This window comes from Hakea prostrata, chromosome 5, assembly GCF_041222555.1.
Source record: "Hakea prostrata isolate BN-2017 chromosome 5, UWA_Hpros_2, whole genome shotgun sequence".
In the NCBI taxonomy this organism is placed as follows: Eukaryota; Viridiplantae; Streptophyta; class Magnoliopsida; order Proteales; family Proteaceae; genus Hakea; species Hakea prostrata.
In genome coordinates, this window is record NC_142604.1 from 49,944,573 (window position 1) to 49,959,761 (window position 15,189).

The 15,189-nt window shown below is 39.4% G+C and overlaps 1 protein-coding gene across 1 annotated transcript; it reads right to left on the bottom strand.

Annotated features, from left to right (window-relative positions):
* Positions 1–4,463: 4,463 nt before the first annotated feature.
* Positions 4,464–5,648, bottom strand: LOC149016350 (uncharacterized). Its single transcript, XM_089156740.1, has 3 exons — positions 5,536–5,648; positions 4,942–5,187; positions 4,464–4,860 (listed from the first exon to the last, which is right to left on the bottom strand). The coding sequence occupies exons 1-3, from the start codon at positions 5,646–5,648 to the stop codon at positions 4,464–4,466; spliced, it is 756 nt and encodes a 251-aa protein (XP_089012866.1).
* Positions 5,649–15,189: the final 9,541 nt, after the last annotated feature.

The window sequence follows — 15,189 nt, forward strand, 5'->3', positions numbered from 1 at the left end:
AAAACATTATCATCTCGAAGTTTTTGAAAAACTAAACTTCCCCTTCCCGATTGGGGCAAAGACTTGGTGGACCAGCCTATTCCCGATCCCGTTGTAAAGCTTTATCTTGATGATTCTCCACCTTTGTCTCCAATTGGGGAAGTGGATCAAGAAGAGATGGTCCCGAACGTCAATATTGCTAAGGATCGGGCTTCCACTTCGAAGGACAATGCCTAGATCTCGTCGTTCCTCACGTTCTTCGTTCTTCTTACCTTTAGTTGGAGGGAGCTTACGGAACTCTTTGCAATCCCCGAGGATGAGGTTTATGTGCCGAACAAAAGGCACGGATAAAACCTAGAGTTCGTCCTTCCTCCGAATGAAGAAGCTAAGCTTGATGACATTTGTCTTTGCATCCTGTGATTGATATACATAAGCGTCTTAAACTGAACGAAGAAGCTAAGCTTGATGACATTCGTCTTTGCATCTTGGGATTGATATACAGAAGAGTCTTTAACTTTGTAATGGTTGGCCCCTTTTTGGCCCTTTTATGTATATAAAAAGAACTATTAAAGAAATTTTTATTCAATCATCATAGTACTGCCCGAACGTAATAAGTGTTTTGTCACTGTTGAGAGATCCTATAAACCGAAGCCTTTTTACCTGTAAAACTCAAAAATTTTCCTAGGCATTCGAAGGTCTCATTCGGCTTTCAACCGAAGCCTTTTGCCTGTAAAATTCCTAAGAATTTTTTCTAAGCGTTCGAAGGTTTCATTCGACTTTTCAACCGAAACCTTTTAATTGTAAAATTCCTTAGAATTTTTTCTACGCGTTCGAGGGTCTCATTCGGCTTTTCAATCGAAGCCTTTTACATGTAAAATTCCTTAGAATTTTTTCTACGTGTTCGAAGGTCTCATTCGGCTTTTCAAATGAAGCCTTTTACCTGTAAAATTCCTTAGAATTTTTTCTAGGCGTTCGAAGGTCTCATTCGGCTTTTCAACCGAAGCCTTTTGATTTAAAACACCATTCATATACTAATATACTACCCCCAATCAAAAGATTTGGTGCTCGAAATTAGAAATTGCATTGAATAACTGTAACTTTTCTACATCAAATTGAAAACGTTGAATCACTAAGGATAATATTTCTTCAAATGTCTTGTATTCCACGAGCAATCAAGTTCGCGCTCAGTTTCTATATGCTTTAACTTTTATGCTCCTGAACCAACCGGCTTGACTATCATGGATGGTTCTTCCCACGCAAGGTCTAGCTTCTTTTGGTGACGTGGGTCTGATGCTAGAGTGTTCCTTAGGACTAAATCCCTTGTTCGAAATTGTCGATGTTTTACTCGGGTGTTATAATGAGATGCTATCCTTCGCTGGTAGTGTTGAGTTCGGGCAACAACTCTTGTTCGAACTTCATCTAACAACTTGAGGCTGTCTAGGAATCCTTGTTCATTCGCCTTGTCTTCAAATTCTCTTTCTTGAAGAGTTCCCGCCATTATCTTGACTGGAGCTAACGCTTCAGATCCGTATGCTATTTTGAATGGAGTCTCTCCGGTGGGTGATCAAACCGTGGTTCGGTAAGCCCAAAGAATGCTCGGCAATTCCTCAACCCACAGAGCCTTGTCAGATTCGAGTCTTTTCTTTATTCCATCTAACAATGTTCGGTTCGTTACCTCTACTTGGCCATTGCTCTAAGGATATGCCACTGATGACATTCGGTGCTCGATCAGGTATGTGTTGTAGAATTGCCTGAATTGTGGATTGTCAAATTGTATCCCATGATCAGCGACAAGGATTTTTGGGATCCTGAACCTGTGAATAATTGATTCCAACACAAACTTTTCCACCCTTTTCTCAATGATCGTTACCAGAGGGTTTGCTTCTACCCACTTGGTGAAATAGTCGATTGCCACAATGAGGTATTTCCAACCGCCGAATGCCTTGGTGAACTTTCCCATAATATCAATTCCCCACATCGCAAAAGGGATTTGATCCATAATTGATGTTTAGATCTCTACAGGCTTTTTTGACATGGTCGAATGGATTTGGCAGTTGTTGCAACGACGAACATATTCCATCACATCCTCTTGAATTTTTTGCCAGTATAACCCGAGCCATAGGATTTTGTGTGCCAAGGCTCGACCGCCCATATGTGCTCCAAAAATTCCTTCATGAACCCCTGCTAATGCAGTTTTTGATCCCTCAAGCCCCAAACATCTGAGCAATGGTCCAAAATAAGATCTTCGATATAATCTTCCATTCTGCATCGTGAATCTTGACGCTCATACTTGAATCATCCTAGCTTCTTTTTATCCTCGAGCAACTGGTCATCCCAATTATACTCCACAATCGGGTCCATCCAGCATCATTCGGTTTCGATATACAAAACCTCCTGCATTTGATTGCTTGGGAAGGCCAATTCTTCAATGTAAACTGATGGGTCAAGTGTCTTTCCTTGGCGTTAGCTAATCTTGAGAGTTTGTCTGCCATGGTGTTCTCCTTCCTTGGGATCTAACATATTTTCAAATCTTTGAATTCATTCCATAATGCCTGTATGATCTCTTGATATATTTGCAACCGAGGCTCCTTGGTGCCGTACTCTCCTTGCACTTGATTGACAATAAGCTGAGAGTCACTGAAAACAGTTATTTCAGCTATAGCCAAAGCTTTAGCCAAACGAAGTCTTGCTATAAAGGCTTCTTATTTTGCTTCATTGTTGCTTGCTTCGAACGTGAACCTTAAGGCATAGCGAATTATAAAGCCTGCCGGACTTTTGAGTAGGACTCCTACTCCAGCTCCATGTTTATTATTCAAACCATCCACATAAACTTCCTACATGGTCAGGATACTTGGTTCGGTTTTTCTCTAATGGGGTTGTGGTTTCTACAACAAAGTCTGCCAATGCTTGGGCTTTTATTGCCGTGCGAGGTTTAAAGTTTACTTGGAACTCACCAAGCTCAATTGACCATGCAACCATTCTTCCAGACAAATTAGGCTTATAAAAAACTTTTTTCAGAGGAAAAGTGGTTAATACCTCTATTGGATGTGCCTGGAAATAAGGCCTTAACTTTCTGGCTGCCACCATGAGAGCTAATGCTTGCTTCTCAATCTATGAGTATCGAGTTTCTGCATTTAGGAGTACATGGTCGACATAATAAATTGGCCATTGCTTTCTTTCCTTCTCCTAAATGAGTACTGCGCTTACAGCGGAATGAGATGTTGCTAAGTAAACTTGCAAAGTTTAACCTTTCTCTGGTCGAGATAAGAGAGGTGGTCTCCCGAGCATGACCTTCAGGTTTTCGAATGCCTTTTGGCATTCGTCAGTTCATCGTGCTTCTTTGTTTCCTTTCAAATCCTTCAAGGCTTTTAAAAATGGTAGGCACTTGTCTCCCTACTGTGATATAAAGCGATTTAAAGCTGCAACTCTTCCTGTTAAGCACTGTACATCCTAAACGGTCTTTGGAGGATCTATGTTGATCAAAGCTTGTATTTGGCTGGATTAGCCTCTATCCCCCCTTTGAGAAACCATGAATCCCAAGAATTTTTTCAAGGATACACCGAAAGCACATTTTTCTGGATTCAGCTTCATTTGGTATTTCCGTAGCACCGAAAATACCTATGTTAGGTCAGCAATATGCCCTGACCGTGCTATGCTTTTCACCAACATATCATCCACATAAGCCTCCATATTCTTCCAGATCAGATCTTTGAAAATCTTATTCATTGCCCTTTGGTAGGTAGGTCCCGCATTCTTCAAACCGAATGACATAACTTTGTAATAGAAACTTTCACGATCAGTCATGAAAGCTGTAAACTTTTCATCTTCCTGACTCATCAGGATCTGGTTATACCCCGAATAGGCATCCATGAAACTCAAAGTTTCATATCCGGCCGTGGCATCGATTAAAAGATCAATTCAGGGCAAAGGATAGCAATCCTTCAGCAAGCTTTGTTGAGGTCTGTGTAGTCAATGCACATCCTCCATTTTCTATTCGACTTCTTGACCATTGCCACATTGGCCAGCCAGGTCGGGCATTCAATGGGTTCAATGAATCCTGAATTTTTTAACTTCTCAACCTCGCCTCTAATAGTTTCATGCTTTTCCATTGAGAAGTTTCTCCTCCTTTGAACCACAGGTTTGGCTTTCGAATCTATCCAAAGCCTGTGTTTTGCCACTTTTCAATCTATCCCCGGCATGTCTTCAGCTGACCATGCAAATACATCTCTGTTTTCTTGGAGAAATTTCTCCAATTCTTCTTGAAACTCCTTTGATTGTTCGGACCCGATATGAGTTGTTCTTTTTTCATCCTCAGGATCCAGTTGGATTCGTTCCAGCTTTTCCACTGGTTCAGGCCTTTGCATCTCATCCTCATCCCGATCATTGAGTATTTCAATTGGCAATGTTGTGGCCTTTTTTGGACCAACTTTATCCCTGAGATATGCTACATAACATTGTCGGGAGATTCTTTGATCCGAAGTTACCTAACCGATTCCTTTATCAATTGGGAACTTGATCTTCATATGCTTCGTTGAGACTACTGCACCTAGCTTTGTCAAGGATGGCTTGCTGAGAATGACGTTGTAAGCCCGAAGCTCCCAAACAACTAGGAATTTTACCCGAATCGTGGTTTCCTTGGGGAAATTTCCCACCGACAGTCCAGGTTGAACCGATCCTTCGGCTGTAGTTGACGAACCAACGAATCCATATAAATGCGTAGACGACGACTTCATTAAATCTTCCTCGACCTTCAATTTTTGATAGGCTTCGTAAGATAAAAGATCTGCCAAAGACCCTGTGTCGATCAGTACTTTGTGCACCTCTCGGTGTTCGATTTCTACTTTGATCACGATTGCATCATCATGAGGTGTACACACACCCCTTTTGTCTTCTTCATCAAAAGTAATAGAACTTTCATCATTTAGCTTTTTCCACTTCTGTGTCTCTTAAGTCCCAACTAACTTAGACTTAGCTTTGAGCTTTCTGAGGGACTCAGGCTCGGGTCCTCTGAATATGGTAAGAATAGGAGATCGACTAGCACTGATCACTTCCTTTCCCTTCTTTGACTTGGGAACCTCAACTCGGCGATCTCTGCTTCCAAAACGTTCCCTTTTTTCAACAGTTGCTCTTGGTTCAACCTGTCTCCCGTTGACAATGCTGGATAGGTGTCCTTGAGATATCAATCTCTCAATATCGGCTTTCAAGTGCCTGCACTTGTTAGTATAATTCTCGTAATCTTTGTGAAAACGACAATACTTTTCCATATTCCTCTCTCTTGGTTTTGCTATCATCTTTGGTGGCCATTTCAAAATGTCTTGATTCTTGATTTGCATCAAAATTTTCGACCACGGAGCATTCAACGGTGTATACTCACTTTGATCAGGAGACCGCTGCCTCCAAACCAAGCGTGATTTCCTTGCCCGATCATGGTTGGACTGCTTCGGCTTCTGATTTCTTTCAGGGGCCCTCTACGCTTTGTTGGAGGCCTTTATTTCGCCTTGACGTGCGTCAAGAATTTCAATCACTTCTGCTTGCTTTTGACACCTTTGCACCAACTTGAAATATGTAGCAGGCATGCCTTGAGGTAATAACTCCAGTAGCCTTCGGTTTGTGAGTCTCGTGAAGAGAGCAGTTTTGGCCACCCGTTCATCCATATTCTCAATCTCCATAGTGACTTTGTTAAATATTTTCAAGTGTTCCCAAATTGATTCATTCTTCCCTTGCTTGATAGTGAATAACGTTTCCTCCATCTTCTTGATTTGAATTCCACTTTGGAAATGACCGATAAACTTTCGGGCTAACTCCTCAAAATCAACAATTCTTCCCAATGGAAGACTTGAGAACCACTTTTGTGCCGTCCCAATCAGGGAAGAACCGAACACTCTACAAAGAATTTAATCAGAATTTCCAGCTACTGCCATTGTTTGCTGGTAGTAATTGATATGGGCAATGGGATCTCCTGAACCGTCGAACGAAGAAAAAGTGGGGAGCCAGAAGTTATGAGGTCATTCAAATCCGGCTATAGCTTCAAAAAATGGAGTCTTTATGATGACCGAATAAATGTCATTGGTCATCCTTCCTCGGGAAATTTGTCCCAATCCTTAATTTATATTAGCAAGCTCTCAACCAATGTGCACCGTTCGACCACCATCTGACTGAATGCTTTCTTATCCCGAGCGTCAAGAAGTTGGCGAGTGAGTGTGAGCTCCTCTACAGAACCTTGTTACCATTTCAGTTCGGCTTGCTTGTGGCCGATCATGCCGACCGTCCCTTCTGGGTAGTTCTCAGTTCTCAACTCCCTGGACCAACCTCGGGGGTTCCTTTGAATTATGAGTCTATAATTTTGGCCTTCGGCTAGTTGTCTATCTCCTTGCTGGGAATGCCCTCATGTTGGAGGTATAAGCATTTCTGCTTTTCCTGCACGACTTCTAGCATCCTCCTTCTGGAATATCTTATGGTTTATTTCCTTCTGGAGAGCGAATGTTCATTTCTCATTGAGCCGCCGCTGTTGCCGCCGCTGTTCTGGTGACCATGACCTTTTGAAGCGTTTCCCACAGATGGCGCCAAATGATGAGTCCAAAATCTGCTAAGCCCTTAGATCATTGATGAATGACCTGCAACACAATGTCAGACGTGGCCCGACCATGGGGGTTGGGTGGCCACCTCCGAAGGCTAAGCCAGTTAAGGAACTAATCACAAAGCTCTGGGTAGTTGTAGAGCAAAAAATTGAATATGATTATTGGGAATATGATTCAGTTACCTCCTTTGTACATAGATCAGGGTTTATATAGTTTTTACCTTCCAATCCCGATCGTTGGATTCGTTCGAGCCTTATCTTGGTGACCCTCAAATCTTTCCGGTTAAACTTCTTTTGCGGAGTAATGGGTGACTTCCCTTAATCACATGATCTCTTGCCTTGAGTGCATGGCAGTTACCATTTCCTGCACGATCGCCAACTCCCATAAGTGATAACAGCCACTTCTTGATTGGTTACCCATCCCAAATTTCATGGGTTCGTGCCTGCCTTCTGGACTTGCAAGGTTCCTTCTTTATCACGCTAATGATTAGTCCGGTTTATTCGAACCCGCCATGGTCAGACCGTTTTTGACCGGAGTCTAGGATTGAACCAAGGACGGACTGGTTCAGTAATGATTTTCCCGTATCAGCAGTATCTAGATGTGTAGCATTTGTAAGGCCATCAAAATCATCCTCTTTATAGGCAAAATTTGCTCCAATATCATTATTTTGAAAAATCCAATTTATCTCCACATTATTTTCATTCCTTTAATTAAAGCTTGACAAAGCTTAACGAAATATGTGGGGTACGACAGATACATGCCTAATGATATTTCATACCACATCAATGACAAATATTATCTTTACTCCTTGAAGACTCACATTGAAAATCTTTATTATCCTCTTATTTATGTTAATCATAAGAATAATAATTATTCCGTCTTTCGCTTCGTCCACTTTCATAGTCATAACAATAAGTATAATTTTGCCTTCTTTTAGGCTTATCATGAATTGTGGCATTCACTTCAAGGAATAGAACATAACCAATAGGACGAGTTTAATGAATTTTCATTATTTTGCTCAATCACAATGAGACATGAGATCAATTCAGAGAATCTTTTAAAGCCTTTTCATGATATTGCTATTTCACAATAGCACATTTGAAGCATGAAAAGTTGAAAAATATTTTTATTTCCAGTAAGTTCTCATCAATAATATTTTCTCTACATAATTTCAATTAAGACCTAAAATTTTAAAAACTATAGAACTGTACTTATGTACAGTTTTAAATCTTACAACTTCATGTGCATTTGTAGAACTGTATTAATTTACAATTTCAAATCTTGCAACTTCAAGTGCATCTGCAAAACTATATTCATTTACAATTTCAAATCTCACAACTTTTGTGATGTAAAACTAGCAACCACTATATATAATAAATAAAATCATTATGTTGAGATCGGTTAATGACAAACCACAATTAGTAAGGCAACTTAATATCTTATAATTTGTTTGACTCTTTGATTCAATAAATCGCATACATTAATCACAATGCACTTACATTACAAGATGGACAAGGCAAACTCCATTGTTTACAGAAACGCGAGAGGAGGTCGATCATCTTTTTCACCTTGGAATAGAATGCATAATGATACATAGTCTGTCTTCTTTCTTCTCAAAACTCAATAATTTAAATGGAGTCATGTTGATAATGTATTATGAAATAAAGAAGATATATAAGAGACAAATAAGAAAACTAGAACGAGATCAATCAAACTGTTCATTAAGTTGAGTGCATCACATATTTATAGTAGAAGTAACATCTTCTCTGATATGGAAATATCAGAGTATAAAAAGAAATACAATATATGATTTTTATACAATAAAGTGTTCTTGATATGGAATGATAGATTGCCGCCCAAGATAAAAGGTGCATAGAATGAAAAATTGACTGCCAACATTGTGTGTTGAGATAACTATGATATTCAATTAAGATGAGAATATGAATCACCAAGATTGCACACAGTGAGGTAGTTGAGATCATTAATTGGAAGTATTATAATTGGTCCAAAAAGTTACAATTAGATTTAATATGAACTGATTGACTTAAGTTTGTCAAAATCAGGTGTGCCAAGGCAGTATCCGTTTTTACAACGAAAAAATAAGGGAGGTGGAAACATGGTAAAGTGAAAAAAAGGAAAGAAAGTAGAAATTAGAAGACAGGAACCTTTTTTGTATTGATTTAATTTTAGCCCTTTGGTCTTACTTTGATCACATGTCATCCACAGATAAAGAACTTGATAGAAATGAATGAAATTGGAAATATACACAATAAAAATCAGGAACATCATTTTAGTATCTTTCAATTCCTTTCACATAAAGAGACAATATGGAAAAAATACTTGAAAAATCATTAATGGTTACCAATAATAGACTAAGAAATCTACTACTAAGAATTAATAGACTAAAAACTATATATATATATATTTTTTTTAATTTATTTTAAAGAACGGACACTTTGTGACTTTATAATTAGTGTTGGTTTTTTACTAGCTGAGCTTTCTCTTGGAGTTAAAAGGATCCAATGTTCATCTAAGTTAGCTTATGTGAAAAATCGAATACTTGCTACAAGTGCTTTTTTATTGTACTCTTGAGTTACTAGAAGAAAATAACAACAAAACACAAATAGTGGGCCTAATATAAAAGTTCAATGTTCTATTATCAACAACAAATCAGAGTGGCGCAGTGGAAGCGTGGTGGGCTCATAACCTACAGGTCCCAGAATTGAAACTTGGCTCTAATATTCAGAGAGGCTTTTCAATTATTTTTTTTTACGAACAAAACTTAAATGCCAAACTTGTAAATGTATTCTTTAAGGTTTTTTTTTTTTTTTAATAATTTGGCCCAAAGTAGAAAAAAATTTCTGGGCCAAAACAGAAAAAACATATATATTAAATGAAAGACTAAAGGTAGAGAGATCTATACAAATGAGAAGGATCCACAATAAACAAAGATGGTATACCTCACCAAGTTCTATCAAAGAGAATTTGCTAAATAAATAAAAAAAAAAAAAAAGTCTCATATCTAAAACTAAATTGTACATAACTCATCCAGTTTGAAAATGATTGAAAACCTTAGAGGACAAGAACCACAAGTAAACAATCCGAAATCATGCATTCTCTTAGCTTGTTTTGAAAACCTTGTCTATAACCATACTTGATAAGGGAAAAATAGATCAAGTAAACCTATTCGGTACAAACCGAACCAGCTCGGCATAAACCCAACCAATTTGGTACGAACTTGACCAGGTCAAACCAAGATGCCAAACAGGATAAAACCGACCTTATGGAAGTCGGAGAATGACTAAGATTCGAACTGGTCCAAGCAAGGTCGGTGGAATAATGAGTCGTATTCCAAGAAGAGTTCAACTATTCGTATTCGTGATACTCAATCACTAAGATTCACATAGCCGACTTACTAAGGTTTGAGTTCCAGTAAAACTTTAACCTAGAAAAGCTATAAAAAGGTATGACATCACAAGAGAAAGGTACGCTAAATAGAACTATCACTATTCGAATTCTTATTGTTCATTACTTTCTTGTCTTCCTTAGTCTGATCCCTAACTAGATCGTCGGAGGTGAAAACTCAACCTCCACGATCGAGCTCATTCTTGCAGGTTCAACCGGCTGAAGGGACGAACAGGATTGTGCAGCAACAATACTAATGATTCAAAATAACAGCATTTCCCAGATTTTAGCATTTGCATTATTTATGCTTATGGATAGGATGACAGGCGTTTTGTCTCCTCAATAATGGATTTTGGATGGCCACAATAATTAACTAATGTCAATGAACACAACGATCCATTTTGCAAATATATATGTTGGAATTTATTAATATAATTAATAAATTAGTTACCCAAGGGCAAATCTGGAAACTCACAATTAGGGCGCTTACAGAATATAGGTTATATATTTGTAACCACCGCATTAGTGAGTAAGTGTGTGATTTCATTCGTACGAGATTTCTTCCAGGAAAAGAGGCGGCTCCATCTTTCTCTCTCTCAAAGAATCGCTGGCTTGGAGGTTTTCTTCCTTGCTTTAGATCTTCTTCCATCTTTTATTCCATAGGCATTTGGGTTGTGGATATACTTCCCTTTCCTTGTGATTGTGGAATCACCCCGGTAGAGCTTTGGAGGTGGAACAAGAACGTGGATCCAGATTTAATTCCGCTGCGAATACTTCATAAAAAGGGAAGCGAATCTAGGTAAGGAATCTTTCCCCATCAATTAATTGAATTGAACTATTTTTGGAGTATTACCAACATTGGTATCAGAGCCATTGGTTCCCACGGTTCTTAGTTCCTCCCCATTGTTTAATTTAATTGTATGAATCCAATGGGAGGATCAAGGGTTTAATACGAAACCCATGGGAGAATTGTTAGGGTTTTTTTTTTGGAAACCCTTATGTTTTGGGTTTCAATCCGAATGGGAGGATCCTTGTATTTTTCCCTTGTGAATTTTTGCATGAATTGATTATCCATGATAATTTTTTTGTTTAATAATTATTGTTGGTTTTTTTCATGTGTTTTTGGATGAATTTTTGTAAAGAAAAACCGTGATTTTCCATTTTTTGAAAAAAAAATTCATTCAAAGAAAATTGAAAAAAAAATAAATAAAAATAACGTCGTTTTTGGTCATTGTGGATCAGACGGATGTCCGTCTATTGTCAGACTGGTTACAGTGACCCAGACGGAATTTCCATCTGGGCAGACGGTCATCCGGTCTGGGCATAAAAGGCAGGCAGACGGAAGTCCGTCTAGGAGATGGATTTTTTTGGATATTGGTCTGTCTAGTTCAGAATGTGTTTCTATCTTACTGGACACCAATGGTCCGACAATCTGTGTGATGTTTGGGCATTGAGGGCCTAATGGGGCCTAGTGGGAGCTAATGAGGTAGAAGTGTTCTATGTGAACCACCTTATAGCATTAGCATGATTGCATGTTTTATTTTAATAAAACTATTTTTTATTTATGGGTCTATCAATCATGTTTCTTGCACAGAATAAAACTAGTGTATAAGTCTATGTGGATTTGCATGAGAATTTGATTGAATGTTTGATAGCATTTCTTTTGGTTTAAGTGTTTATCACATAGGTTGACTATGCTAGTGTGATTTAATGTTGCATGAGTTGTGTTTTATGCTAGATTTATTGAATTCATTCTTGTATGTAATATCTCTAGAATAAATGGCTGCTACAAAGAGCATAGTTACTGACCTCACTAAAGGAGATAAGCTGAATGAGAGGAATTATGACCTCTAGCACCGAAAGGTGCAATATCTCCTGGAAAAACAGGATATGCTGGAGACCATAAACCAGACCATGAACCCACCTGAGGAAGGTACCACTGCATAGCATCGCAGGGACCTTGATACATATAATGCTTGGAAGAAGAAAGACCGGGTAGCCAGGATTACAATCCTGAGCTCCATGAGGGATGACCTGATGCTTCGTTATGAGAAGCATAGGACTGCAAAGTCTTTGTGGGAGGCTGTGAAGTTCCAATACCGAGGGACTTCCACCACAAGAGGCCGCCAGCTCGGACTCACCTTTGACGGTTATAAGATGCGCCAGGGTCACACCATGAGGCAGCATATAACCATCATGTCTAACATGATTAGTGAGTTGAGCGCATGTGGGCGCCAGAAGACTGATGAGGAGCAAGTCTCCGCAGTCATCAGGTCATTGCCAAAGACTTGGGAGCATATGAAGATCTTCTTGACTCATGTTGATGAGGTCAAGACTTTTGATCAAGCTGCCAAGCACCTTGAGCTTGATGAGGATTGGATGTTGGCCGATGCCCCTCAAACTGATGTATTTGCTGCTAAAGCTAGCACTAGTAAGGGTGCAGGCTTCAAGCGCAAGAGAGAGAAAGCTCAACCTCAGCGGTCCAAGCAAAGTTATCAAGGTGGGAACAAAAACAAGAGTGGCCCCAAGCGTTCAAGGGGGACTAGTGCTGGCAAGAAGAAATCAGCTTTGATTTTCTTCAAGTGCCGAAAGCCTGGTCATTTTGCTCGTGATTGCACTGAGCAAGAGGTATGTACTGTGTGTTATACCTCATCTTGTTATGTAACAAGTTCTACTATACTTGCTGAACTAAATCCTTTGTGGATTGTTGATTCAGGTGCAACAGAACACATAACAAGGAAACACTCGAGCTTTGTGGAATAGCTTCATATTCCAAGAGGAAGCAGAAGAATAACGATGGGGAACAGCTCAAGCATGGAGGTTCATGGCATAGGCACATGCAAATTAGTTTTGCGAGGTGGCCAGACGTTGTTACTCCATGATGTGTTGTACGCTCCACACATTCGGCGAAATCTTGTTTCTGTTATTTATCTTTTAAGACATGGTTTTAGAGTTGTATTTTAAAACAATTCTTTGGTTTTGTATCTGGGTGATACAGTTTATGGTTATGGTTTTCTTAGTAATGGTTTCATTGTATTGGATACAATTGATTATTCATTTAATTCTAGTAGTGTTTTTGTTTGCCAAAATACTGTGTGTATTGATTCTAATTTGTGGCATGCTAGACTAGGACATATTGGCTTAGATAGGATGAACAGGTTGGCAAGAAAAGGTCTCTTAGGCCAAGGTTCACTATCTGATTTGCCAACCTGTGAGTCATGTCTAGTAGGAAAAGCAACTAGAAAACCATTTAAAAAGGCTTTGAGAGAGCCTCTCTTCCTTTAGAACTTATCCATTCAGATGTGTGTGGACCCAGGAATGTGCATACTAGAAAAGGACAGTCTTATTTCATCACATTCATAGATGACTATACACGGTATGGTCACATTTATCTAATTTCTTATAAGTCAGAAGCTCTGGAATGTTGTAAGAAATTCATAAGCTTAGTTGAGAATCAGTTAGATAAAAGGATTAAAACTCTTAGAACTGATAGAGGTAGAGAGTATCTCTCTGATATGTTCAAAGGGTTATGTGATATTTAGACAACTTACTATTCCAGGGACTCCACAGCAAAATGGGGTTGCTGAGAGGAGGAATAGAACCTTGCTAGACATGGTGAGATTCATGATGGCGCAGGCAAATCTACCCATCTCTTATTGGGGAGATGCTTTGCTGATTGCAGCCTATATCCTCAACAGAGTTCTAACCAAATCAGTTCCTTCCACACCATATGAGTTATGGACCGGAAGGCAGCCAAATTTGAGTTACTTGCGCGCATGGGGATGTGTAGCATATATTCACTCTACTTCTCACCAATATGGAAAGCTTGGACCCAGAGGAAAAAAGTGTATCTTTGTGAGACATTCTGAACCCTCAAAGGGCCATGTCTTCATTGGACTAGATTAGAGTGAGAGGAGAACGGAACTTGACTCTAGGGATGCAACATTCTTGGAGAATGATTTTCCATCTCTTTCAGGAGTTAACAAAGAATCATCGGAATTCTTTGAGATACAAGATAGTGGTCTTGTCACCCCAGGGATTCAGATTCTGGATAATGAACCTGGGGTTCATCCAAAAGATCCTAGTGGGAGTGGGAGTGCAGATGTAATAGCTACCTCAGACAGTGAGCAATCTGACATACACTTGCGCCGTAGTGGGCGCGGGCTAGTTCCTCGTCGACGTTTCGACATAGAGGATGAAACCTACATGGTAACTCCTGAAGAGATCGACTGTGAGATGACTTCAGTCGATGAGCATGAAACAAAGACCGTGCAGGAAGCTCTTGCGGGGTCAAACTCAAAGGAATGGTTGAAAGCAATAAAGGAAGAGTTGGAGTCGATGAAAGTTAATCATGTCTGGGACTTGGTTGACTTGCCGCCAGGCCGAAAGGCAATTGGGAACAAATGGGTTCTCAAGATCAAAAGAAAGGCGGATGGATCTATTGAAAGATTAAAGGCTCGTTTAGTGGCTAAGGGCTACACCCAATGAGAGGGCGTTGATTATGAGGAAACTTTTTCCCCTGTGGTTAGGTTTGCCTCAATTCGCCTCATACTAGCTATTGTTGTTCAGTTGAACTTAGAGCTTTATCAGATGGATGTAAAAATTGCTTTTCTCAATGGAGAACTTGAGGAAGAGATCTATATGGATCAACCTCAAGGCTTTGAAGCAAATGGACTTGAGCGCAAAGTGTGCAAGCTTAAGAAGTCCATATATGGCTTAAAGCAAGCATCTAGACAGTGGAATGTGCGCTTCCACCAAGCTATGATGGAAAATGGTTTTTCCATGCTTGAGGAAGACCACTGTGTTTACACCAAGAGATCTGATAGTAATTATGTCATTCTGACACTGTACGTAGATGACATACTTATGGCTAGCAATAGCAAGAAGCTATTGGAAACCATTAAGAAATGGTTGTCATATGTATTTGATATGAAGGACATGGGTGAAGCAAGCTATGTACTTGGTGTCAAGATTGTCAGAAATAGGCAAAAGAGATTACTGGGTTTATCTCAAGAGACCTATATTGACAATGTCTTGACGAGATACCAAATGCATAACTGCAAACCAATTGATACTCCAGTGAAGAAGGGTTTGCATTTGAGCCTTAATATGGGTCCTAAGACTCCAGAGGAGAAAACCAAGATGGAAAGAGTTCCATATTCCAGTGCAGTGGGTAGCCTTATGTACGCTATGATGTGTACTAGGCCGGATATTTGTTATGCAGTGG

What these genes read in the sequence shown, in the direction of transcription:
- LOC149016350 (XM_089156740.1), bottom strand. Translation starts at nt 5,648, where the DNA reads ATGGAGATTGAGAATATGGATGAACGGGTGGCCAAAACTGCTCTCTTC. An exon ending in ATGCCTGCTACATATTTCAA is followed by an intron (nt 5,188 to 5,535) that starts GTTGGTGCAAAG and finishes TAACAAGTGCAG; the next exon opens with GCACTTGAAAGCCGATATTG. An exon ending in AAGCTCAAAGCTAAGTCTAA is followed by an intron (nt 4,861 to 4,941) that starts GTTAGTTGGGAC and finishes AGAAGACAAAAG; the next exon opens with GGGTGTGTGTACACCTCATG.